Raw genomic sequence first — 11,865 nt, 5'->3', positions numbered from 1 at the left:
CTCTGATATTTTATGCTTTGAACAGGTTTTGCCTAGGCTAAAGTTATAAATACTGCTTGGCAAGTATTTAACACAGACTTTTCCTTGTTAAAAGGCTTTATCATTTTGTTTCACTGGGTTTTTTTAAATTCAGCCCAATCCAGCCTCCAGTGTTGGGGAGAGGAATTCCATGAACTGAGTGAGAAAATTCAATCGTGTGTCCACTATGGCTCAGAAGGCTGAGATGCCGACTTGTAGCAGCTGGATTCGCCTTCCTCAGGGATGAAGATTGAACACGAGATCAAATGATTTCAGCCATCTCCAAGGACAATAATTTCTTTCTTATTTAAATATTGAACACAGAGCTGAGAAATACCATGTAGTTTATACATTTTGTTTTTGCAAACATTAGAAAGGGGTTTCTGATGCAACATGTTTTTATTTTAATGCTAAAGGAACACTTTTTTTTTTTTTTTACCTTTAGTGATGAGTTCCAGTTATAACTGGAGACAATTTTATTAAGTCCAGTGTCCCTTTTACAAGTGAAGAAATAGAGACCGGGGTGATGGAGGGACTTCCTGAGGACACTGGTAAGTGTCCATACATACTGATACGTGTCCATGTATCACACATTCCTCTCTTTAAAGTCCAGGTGTGTTCTAACAAACAGTAAGATTTTCAAAGACAATGAAAATGTTTACTTTTGATAAATTGTGAGGCCATCAAAGACATTTCAGCTTCTGAGTCTTGACAAAGGGTAAGACTGTCGAAAACATTAAAATAAAGACCAGTGCAACCACTTGGAGAGGAGTTTATGCTTTCACTGCATACATTCATCCCAACAGCTGGCTCTTAGCAACAGAGTTTGGATCTGTGGAGCCTGGGTTTAGGGACAAGCACCCGAGCCTTCAACCGTTCCCTCTTTCAGCTCTTCAGAGACAATTTTTGTAGAACTATTAGTATTCACCAGCTTCCTAGCAATACTCTCAAATATTGATTGCTGCCAGATATCCTGTAATCTAACTCGGATGAATTGATTTAGAAGGAAAAATGTCTACCAACAATTATATAACTCTTAAGTACTTCATTCTAACAAACATGTCTTATATATTTGGGGCAATTTCAGAGCATTATTGTCAAAGAATAAGAATGTGTAAATCTGACACTTCATTAACGTTTGAGTCAGGTGCCTGCCAGTTGTGGTTCTGATGTATTAACTAATGCTTTAAAAGAGCGGTCAGTGAGCGTTCGTAATGTGCTGTGTGCTTCAGCATGTTTCTGTTATTACAATGTATATTATAATGTATTCTGTTATTATAATGTGTTTTCTGTGTAGGAAATTTAGAAAAGATAAGCAGAAAAGGAAAAAGAAAAACTCATTGTAATTGTGCTACTCAGTGAATAAATATGAATATATGTCATTTGAAAATGATATTGGGAAACAGGCATTTTTTTATGTGGTTATAACACCAGTTAGGATGCCCATGTCGCATAGTGAAGTGCTGGGGTTGAGTTCCAGCTCAGCCTCCTGATTCCAGCTTCCCGGTGATGCAGACCCCGGAAGGCCGTGGTGATGGATCAAGTAGCTGGGTTCCTGCCACACGTGTGGGAGATGCAGATTGAGTTCTGGGCTCCAGGTTTTCAATACAGGCTATCAAGGATATCTGTAGAGTGAACCAGCAGAAAAAAGACCTCTCTGTTTAATCTGTCTCAGTCTCTCTCTGTTTCAAAACAATTATTAAAACAAGATTCTCCTGTCTAGTGGTCCTGAAATAATTGTAGTAATTATGCATGTGTATGTATATATATATATATATATATGTCAGAGAAATTATAAGAACTATTTATTATGATGTATTATGATGTCATAATTTTCTCATCCTCATTTAAAATGCCTTTTAAGATGATTGCTATTGTTTTTACATTTTTGTACTTTTCCCCTAAAGAATCCAATCCATTTTCATGTTTTAGATTTTAGACAAAATTAACATCAGACTATTTAATTTTTATAAGTTTTGACATCTCTGTACTGTGTAGGTAATGAAGATAATTACTCTCTCTCATGCTCTATTTTCTTGTCCCCTTGTCCAAGTAGTATTTTATAGCTGAGATAAATGAGGGTCAACACTTTAAACATGAAGTATGATTTTAAAATGTAGAGGGCAATGATTTCCTAATGTGTTTACCAATGTATTATCTCTTATTTTTAGTGCAAGCTGCTTTTCCTCAGGGAAAAAGTCAACCTCCACCCTTCAAAATATATATCCTTGCATGGAGGTATCTGTCAAAGCCATTAGAGCTGGCCTTGTAAATATTTACCAAAGCTACTTTTAAAGTATGTTCCTTGTATTAATCGTTACCCATAAACCATTTGCAACTGATATGTTATAGGGAGTAAACAAAGAGTTCAATCTAAATGGTCTGTTGGTTGCCTAATGACCTGCAAAAGCCCTGTTAGAGAGGTAAGAAGTATGCATGTATTGTGGAAATGACATGTAATTTTAGTGAATCACAATCAATACAATTTTAACAAAATACATTTGTTTTATGAAACTTGAAAATTTACTTATAAACTAGATGGTTTATCAATGATTATTATTTAATATTATTAAAAACTAAATCTCCCTGAGTGATAATTTCATGTTTGTCTGATGAATAATCAGCTTCTTTAAATGGTTCCAACATTTGGTTATTGAAACAAGGAAAAGAAAAATGTTATTTAATACAATCTGAAAATTATCTTCCGTGTTAAAAAATGAATTAATCAACAGTAAACTTTATTTTTTAACTGTTTGCAATGTATGGAAAATTGAAATTGTTCAAATTGTATCAAAGTATTAATGAACGAGTCTTATTTAGTTGTCATTTAATTATTCTTCTGGAAACATATTATATGATATCTACAGTTTGTTTTCTTATACACATAACTAAAAAATCTCTTGCTTTTCAAGCACCCATAGTGCATTTCTACTGTTATGCCTGAAGTGCATATTAACATATACATATGCATAAGAAGTCCTACTTGTGCATATACATTGCAACACTACTTTATTCTGATTTTGTATGTTCTCTATTTTATTAGTCTTTTCTTATTCATCTATCACTCTTTCATTCCTTTAAGAATTGTCAGGAAATTACTGTGAGCAGGAAAGAATGGGAAATAATTACTAAATTAAATAACTACTAAGGGCTTTTTCCATCAATGAATTTACATATAATATGTAGCCAATGCATCTATTTTATTGATGAATGTAATTGTTAAACATGGTGAATATTATTTAAAAATTCTTACTCTAAGATGTATATTCCTGCTCACTCACTTTTTTTCCCAGCAAAGGAACTTAGGTGAATTTTAAAATGTCAGTACAGTGTGCTTTATCCTTTCCCAACCAAAAGTACCAGCATGGGTTCTTTCAGTCTTTTCAACATTGTGAAGAACTTGACAGAAACCCACCATATCTAGTATCAAGGCATTGCTTCACAAAGAGTAGTTGCCTAACAATGGGGATGTGTGATGTATGTAGATCAGCACCTAAACCTTACAGTCTACTGGGCCTTACCCAGCTGGAGATTTGTGTAAATAAAGCTTTATTGCAGCACCACCATGTCCATTCCTTCAGTGTTGTCTGTGGGTGTTGATGCAGATGTGGATGCTGTAACAGAGACTGTCTCCTAAAATACTTGTAACCTGGTTGTTTACAGAAAATGTCTGTGGGCTTTGACTTAGATGGAACAGATTTCTGACCATAAATTAATTTTATTGCTTAGTAGTCTGTGAGTGTTTGTGAGAGACATATGTAGGCATATATAATATTACATAGTAGTATCAATTTAATATTAATGGATGACCCTAAAAATGATACAAGGGATACACAAGATATTACAGTTATGAAGTCAGATTGAGACACTTGTCTTATAAACTAAACTTTCTGTTCTGTAAACTTTCTTTACTTCACACAAGTTTCAAAGACTGGGAGTAAACAGGAAAACCTTGGAATGATGATTAGAAGATGGAGGTTTGAGTGTGGACACAGGAATTCAATGGTACTAAACTGCCCAACAAGTGGATAGATACACAAACACAACTATATACATACTGAAGGATACTCATGGCAGTGGAGAGACAGCAATACAGAAAAAAAAAGGAAGAAAGAAGAGAAGGAAAGAAACTAGCTTGCTGTTAATGTACAAAAATCATTCTGTAAAACAAAAATGTCTTTCCTGAACACATACAATTTCATCATTCGATGTTTTACAAATATTTTATGCTGTACTTCCAATCCCATCCTCTGTGTAAATGAAAATTTTAAAGATGTTTATTAAAGGAGGGAGGGTAGGGTGGTTAGTATCACTATGTTTCTAAATTGGTATACATGAAATACGTGTGGTTCATATACTTTAAACAGCACAATTTTAGGGAAGGCTTTGGAATAAAATGGCAGAGGAGAGGCCATATAAACTAGGGGGACACCGTGGATCTAGGTGGAGGGAGTAAAAGTACACAGCTCGGGACCCCAGGAACCAACAGCCTCAGCACCAGCTTTGGAGTGAGGTGAGACCAGACTGCAGCAGCCAAAGCCACTGGCGATAAAGTTGCGGAAGAACCTGGCTTGAGTTTGGCTCAGAGCTCTGTGGGGGACAGTGTACCTGCCAACCTAGAGAGGAAAAAAGGGGGCACATTTCTCTCTCCTTCACCACCCGGCACTGGCATACTATAACAAGTTGAGAATGGTCAGGTGCCATTTTGGAATACATAATAGCTGTGCCCGCTCGTGTTCGTGTGCCTAGCAACCAGTTGAAAGGAGACACCTGAGTCTGGCTGGAGACTTGACAGGCACTGTGAGCTCATGACTGTGAGGGCCCTGGAGTGCTGGGCCTGTGAAAACACTATGGCTGTGTGGGAAGTCACAGGGTATGGTTGGGACTTTGGGCAGTTACTGTGGGTGACTCCACGTGTTCCATCTCATTCCCTGGTAAGGGTCATTGTTGTAGGATTCATGTTCACACCAAGGACTGTATGGATCATTTGTGTGGTTCTTGTGGCAGTGTGGATGAAAATTGTACCCCCTGGGGCCACCACACAGGCATTGCTCTCCCATGAGGAGAGGAGATAAACACAAGAATATGCCAACAGAGCAGAACAAATCTCCCTTATGATAAAAAAAAAAAAAAGGAGATTTGCTATACCCAAATTGGGAGTCACCTTGGACCTCCCTTGTACTGGAGCACTGAACAGAGCTCCCTGACCACACCCAGCATATGACTCTGGGTATTCACTGAAAGAGCAGACACCCCACTAAGCCACAGAGGAATAGTCCAAAGATAAAAATGATCACAAGGAAAAAAAGAAAGAATCACCACAAATGCCTAATAATAAATGCAGCAATTCAAGAAACAAGAATAAACCACTTCAAAGCTAGAATGTGAAGATGAATAGACTGACAAAATGCCAGAAAAGGAATTCAAAAAATTGATCCTAGAATTACTGAGAAGGAATCAGAAACAAATTCATGAACTAAAGAAATCCATACAAGACATGAATGAAAATTTTTCCAAAGAAATTTTGATTTAAAGAGAAATCAAAACCAAATATTGGAAATGAAGAAATCAGTAGAACAAATAAAAAATATGGTAGAAAACCTTAAGAACAGATTTGGTGAGGCAGAAGAAAGAATATCCAAGTTAGAAGAAAAATTTCTGGAACACTTACAGTCAGACCAAAAAAAGAAGAAATTAGAGGGGCCGGCACTGTGGTGTAGCGGGTAAAGCCGCCGCCTGCAGTGCCAGCATCCCATATGGGTGCTGGTTTGAGTCCCAGCTGCTCTACTTCCAATCCAGCTCTCTGCTATGGCCTGGGAAAGCAGTAGAAGATGGCCCAAGTCCTTGGGGCCCTGCACCCGTGTGGCAGAACTGGAGGAAGCTCCTGGCTCTTGGCTTCGGATCAGCACAGCTCTTGCCATTGTGGCCACCTGGGGAGTGAATCAGCGGGTGGAAGACCTATTTTTCTGCCTTTCCTTCTCTCTCTGTGTAACTCTGACTTTCAAAGAAACAAATAAATCTTTTTTTTTTTTTAAGAAGAAATTAGAAAACTAAGAAACAGTGTCAGAGATTTAGAGATTTATGGGATACTATCAAACAGAAACAACTGTCAACCCAGAACACTGTACCTGCAAAGCTGGTACAGAAGTGGATCAGAAGTGGAGCAGCTATGACACAATGCAGCACCCATATGGGATGCCAGCAAACAATGGCTTTACATACTATGCCAGTACACTGGCCCCACTTTCTGTATTTCTTTTTTTTTTTTTTTTGCAAGATTTATTTATTTATCTGAAAGAGTTACACAGAGAGAGGAGAGGCAGAGAGGTCTTCCATCCACTGTTTCACTCCCCAATTGGCCGCAACAGCTGAAGCTGTGCCAATCTAAAACCAGGAGCCAGGAGCTTCCTCCGGGTCTTCCCAAATGTGTGCAGGAGCTTGGGCCATCTTCCGCTGCTTTCCCAGCCATAGCAGAGAGCGGGATTGGAAGTGGAGCAACAGGGACTAGAACCGGTGCCCATATGGGATGCTGGCACTGCAGGCAGTGGCTTTCTGCATTTCTTAAAGAAACATATTACTGGCTTATCTCAGAGATAATACTCCTATAAATTATGGTCACCCTATGATGTTTAGTATATATAAAATCTTTAAGTCAACTTTAATGATTTCTATTTTGGAAAATTCAGGTTAAAAATGAACTTGAAATGAAAACATATTTCTAGATATTGTAAAATCAAAATTGATGTTTAAAGATACTAAAGTAAGGCAGATTCTTTTTTATTATCATTCAAGTTTAATTTCACATTCTACTGGAAATCCTAGCTAGAGAAATTAAGCAAGAGAAAAAATCAAGGATATCTAAATTAAAGCGGGAGGCCCAATTGCCACTTTTGGCTAAGGATATGACCTTACATATAGAAAACCCACAATGACTCCACCAAAAACCTGAGAGGACAAATATAGTGTCAGAGTGCAACGTCAACATACAATAATCAGTAGAAAGCAATACCATGTTCAATAGCTACACTAAGGAAAAAGAAAAGAGGTGGGAATACATGTGACCAGAGAGGTAAAAGTTCTCTACAATTAAAACTATGAATCATCAATGAAAGAAATTAAAGAGTATTTTAGATATGGGATTAGCATGTACTACTTGGAGTTTTATGGCTACAGTTCACTGTTTCAACACATACACTCAGCATAAATCGATCATACCAGACAACTAGCCTTCCCAGAGATCTTATTTCTTTTGGGCTTTGCTGTCCTGTCCAGGGTCCTGTAGTTCAGCCTCAAAGATTCCTTTCATGCAGAGCAGGCCTAGTGGTGAGAACTGTCCATGTCCCTCCAAACTTCATGTTCAAACTTCAAGGTCAATGCTACAGCATAAAGAGGTGGGGAATCCAGGACCAAGACTCCACTCTCTTTCACAGGATGAGTTTCTTTTTTTTCTAAAACAAGAGAATTATTTATTTATTTGAAAGTCAGAGTTACAGAGGGTGGGGGAAGGGGAAAGAGAGATATCAACCAACAGCTGATTCATTCCCCAAAGAGCCACAATTACCATGGCTGGGTCAGGACAGTCCTGAACTCCATCCAGGTCTCCCAAAATACTTGGATCATCATCTGCTGCTTTACCCGACATGATACTAGGGAGCTGGATTGGATGTTGAACACCCAGACCTCAATCAGCGCCCACATGGGATGCTGGTGTAGCAGGGTTTAACCTGCTGGACTGCAGTGTCAGCCGCAGGCTACCTGTCTGTCTAAAGGGCTTGACGGGGTGAGGTCTGTGCTTTCACCATCTGAGCACACCCCAGGAAGCCATGATCTTTCCTTAAAATTTACTGGGGAGTTTTGGACTAAGGTGTGGTACTTTTTTAAGGACGACAACACCACTTTTCACACATGTACTTAGCTTTAACCAACCACAGCAAACCACCAGCCTTCCCATCTTCCCATCTCTCTCTGAAGAGGGCACAGCAGCAGCAGAGAGGGAGCTCTTTCCAGACAACGAGTCTGCTGGAGCCCTGACCTTCAGCTTCCAGCCTGCAGAACAAACACTGAGGAATGAAGTTCTGTTCTTTATCCAGGACTCCGTTCAAGACACTTTGTGAGAGTAGCCCATGAACACTGAGACATCAAACACGTGTCAGTTTCTCCCTGCTTTTCTAAGGACAATTTGGAGAATCCGGCGGCTCTCTCAGCTGACACTTGGTTGGCCTTCCGTACCTGGACTATACCCACCCAGAGCTGCCTTCTGGTCCTCCAGGGGTTCTAACGAGAAATCTGGTGAGGATCTTAGGGGGAGAGGATGATGAAAGATCCCTTCATCTCAGCTTTGTTGTTTTGAATAATGTGCCTGATGGTGTCATGGGCAACAGAACACTTTGTCAAGGTTATGAGGATGCCAGAGAAGTTGTAACATCATTCTGGGACCTATCATTCAGAGGTTCAAGGAAATGGGACGTGTATCTTGAGTGTAGACAATTGGAGGTCTTAAAGACCCAACAGTTTTTTATCACACTTTAAAGGAGAAGTGAAAAGGCCATCGGGGCATCTTACATTTTTTTTTTTTTTTTTGACAGGCAGAGTGGACAGTGAGAGAGAGAGAGAGACGGAGAGAAAGGTCTTCCTTTACCGTTGGTTCACCCTCCAATGGCCGCCGTGGCTGGCGCACCGCGCTGATTCGAAGCCAGAAGCCAGGTGCTTCTCCTGGTCCATGGGGTGCAGGGCCCAAGCACTTGGGAATCTTCCACTGCACTCCTGGGCCACAGCAGAGGGCTGGCCTGGAAGAGGGGCACCCGGGACAGAATCCGGCTCCCTGACAGGGACTAGAACCCGGTGTGCCGGCGCTGCTAGGTGGAGGATTAGCCTAGTGAGCCGCAGCACCGGCCAATCTTACATGTTTTATTGTCTCAAAAAATAAACATCAATCTGTATCACCAACCTAAGCCAAAAGATCTTGGAGTTCTTTTTTTTTTTTTTTTTTTTTTAAGTGGAAGCTTGTTGAGGAAACCCCCGAGGATTAGCTGTTGCTGTGATTGGTCCCCGCCTGGCTCTGACTTCATAAGGACCAACTGTGATGAAATGGAAATTCGTGCAAGTCCCTGCTGCACTGCCATTGGTCCATTTCTCGCTCTGACTTCATAAGGAGCCTTGTGATGACAGAATTCCACACGCCTATATAAGCGGCTGCACGGCCCAGGTTTTTGTCCGCTTTACCAGGGAGCTATTTCGGTGACCTGTGTGCTTGGACCCATCTTTGCTTGCGCTTGTGTTGGTTGGTGTTGGTGTGCTGTTTTGTTTGTTTGTTTCTTTCTTGTTCTATTTGGTTTTTTCTTTCCCCCATTTGGATTTAGTTTGTTTTTTTCCACCTATTTATTTTTTTGGCCCACTTTGTCTTTTTTTTCGCAGTTTTTTTCATTTTTGGCTTCCCCCATCTTTAGCTAGAAAGTGCTGCTAGATCTCTGAGTGTTAGTGTAGCTATTTAGTGTTTGTTTTTTTGGAGTTTTTCTGGTTTTTGTTTTCTGTTTTGGTTAGATAGGACTTAGTCTTGCCACTGTGTGTGATTAGTGTAGTTAGTATAGCTAGTGTGCCACTATAGTCAGATCAGCAGGTAGTCCCCTTGTTGTCCCTTTATTTTCTTAGTTATTGTAGTTAGGGTAGCTCCTTAGTTAGCGTCTATGGACAGGAATATTAGCCAGAGCAGATCAGAGAGTGTAGTTAGGGACACCAGCCTGGAAGGCCGTGAGGACCTGGATGCCGTCACCGGCCATCAGCTTGGTCTCCAGTTGCTGTCAGTCCTGGGCAGGGGCAACTACAGCAGGGTGCTGCTGGCCCGCCAGCCATCCAGCCAGCGGCTGGTGGCCGTGAAGCTGTTCAGGGAAGATGCGAGGGACCCCTTCAGCAACAGGTGGGTACAGCGAGAGGCCAGCATCATGCAGCTCCTGAGGCACCCGAATATCGTGGAGCTGCTGGAGGTGGGTCGCGTCGGCCATTACCACTGCCTGGTGATGGAGCTGATGGACGGGGGCGACCTCTTCCAGCACGTGATGAGCCGGGGCGGCCTGCCAGAGCCTGAGGTCATGGTCATGTTTGACCAAATCCTGGCAGCCGTGGGCCACTGCCATGCACAGCGGGTGGCGCACAGGGACCTCAAGCTGGAGAACCTGTTGCTGGACTCTCAGCTCAACGTGAAGCTGGCGGACTTTGGGCTCAGCTGCCATCTGCCCGAGGGTGAGCTGGTGCAGGGCTTCCGCGGGACCCTGGAGTACAGCGCCCCGGAGGAGTTCCAGCGGGAGCCATATGATCCATTCGCATCAGACATTTGGAGTCTGGGGGTCATCCTCTTCACCATGCTGGCGGGGGCCATGCCTTTCAATGGGGAAGACTGGGCGGAGCTGCGGGACTGCATCCAGAGGGGGAGCTACGAGCTCCCGTGTGCGGCCAGCCCGGCCCTGGAAGAGCTCCTGAGTTGGCTGCTCAGCATGGACCCATGCGACAGGCCTACAGCGGAAATCGCCCGCCAGCAATGGTGGTTTGAGGGAAACGAGGGCGAGGAGGTGACCCTGGTGCAGCCCCTGGGGGTTCCGGAGGACCCAGAGGCCCAGGAGTACCTGGCGGGCCTGGGTCTGCTGCCGGGCGCTGGAGCAGCAGTGCCATCTGGCCCTGGGAGATTCAGGCGGATGTCCCTGCAGTTGGACTCCCGGAGCCTGGAGCAGGTGCAGCCCCGTTGGCAGAGCAATCGTCTGGCAGCGGCCTCGCTGCCCAGCCTTGCCGTCTTGCGGGGCTCACTTGCACAGGCTGCCGCAAGGGAGATCCACAGTGCACCTGCCCTTCTCAGCTGTGAGCCCCTGGTGCCTCAGGGCCTCAGGGAGCCGAAGCCGGAGCAGGAGTCCAAGTTGCAGCTGGAGCCGGAGCTGGAGTTGGAGGCGGGGTCAGAGCCGAAGCCCAGGCCGGAGGTGGATCCTGCAGTGTCCGCCCCTGTGCTTGCCTCTCCCCTCCCTGGACAGCTACAGGAGAGGAGCCCTGGTGCCAGCCCAGCCCCCGAGCCCGTCCCTGTGCCTGTCCCCTCCACCCCCAGCCTCGGGAGCAGTCAGCACCTGGTGGTGCCAGAGGTCCCAGCAGCTGAGCCTGAGGAGGCTGGGCCCTCAGCATCGGCCTCTGTCCCGAGCAAGGGCCGGCAGGGGCTGGGCAGGAGGATTGGCAGGAGCATCCTCAGATTCCTCCTGCGTGCCTGCTGCCTGCCGGCCCCAGCCAGAGGCCCTGGCCCTCGCAGCCGAAAGGTGGCCCCCAGGTAGCCTGCCTCAGTGTGCAAGCTGAGCTGCCTGAGGGCTCTCATTTGATTGAGACTTTTCTGTGCTTCTCGTCAATAAAAATCTAAGCTTTATCCATGGAACTGTTGTGTGTGGTGTTGGGTCCTGGTGTGCACCTTGTCATGGTTGGATGGAGTTGACTACCAGATGGATCTCCCCTGGACAAGGACAGCCCCCTCTCGTTGCTGTGGGGCTGACACACAGGCTGACCTCCTGGACCTGCGAAGAGAGCGATGGCTCCCAGAAGCTGACTGGGGGTGGGTGGGGTAGGGAAGGGCGGTGGAGGGGGTAGATGGTGGAGTGTGGGGGGTGGTGAGGGGTGGTAGGGTGTTTGTGATGAGTGGGTGGGGAGAGGCTGTGGAGGGGAAGGGAGTATAGGGAGGGGAAGGACAGGCTCAAACCTGCTTGGTTGCTCCTGCACAGGAAGGAGGGTCCATGGATCTGTGACAAAGCAGGGAGGTCCTAGTCATTAGTGATGTGCATGGAGGCAGAGCTGAGAGTGTCCATACCAATGTGCACCTGAATTGGCAAT

General features: G+C 44.1%; 1 protein-coding gene across 1 annotated transcript; it reads left to right on the top strand.

Moving 5' to 3' along the window:
• The first annotated feature begins 9,701 nt into the window (after window positions 1–9,701).
• On the top strand, window positions 9,702–11,318 carry LOC127487317 (serine/threonine-protein kinase NIM1-like). The gene has a single exon (XM_051832544.2). The coding sequence runs from the start codon at window positions 9,702–9,704 to the stop codon at window positions 11,316–11,318; it is 1,617 nt and encodes a 538-aa protein (XP_051688504.2).
• Window positions 11,319–11,865: the final 547 nt, after the last annotated feature.

Source organism: Oryctolagus cuniculus, chromosome 16, assembly GCF_964237555.1.
Source record: "Oryctolagus cuniculus chromosome 16, mOryCun1.1, whole genome shotgun sequence".
NCBI classification, from domain to species: domain Eukaryota; kingdom Metazoa; phylum Chordata; class Mammalia; order Lagomorpha; family Leporidae; genus Oryctolagus; species Oryctolagus cuniculus.
Note: the sequence above shows the minus strand (reverse complement) of the source record. Positions and strands in the feature narration are given on the sequence as shown.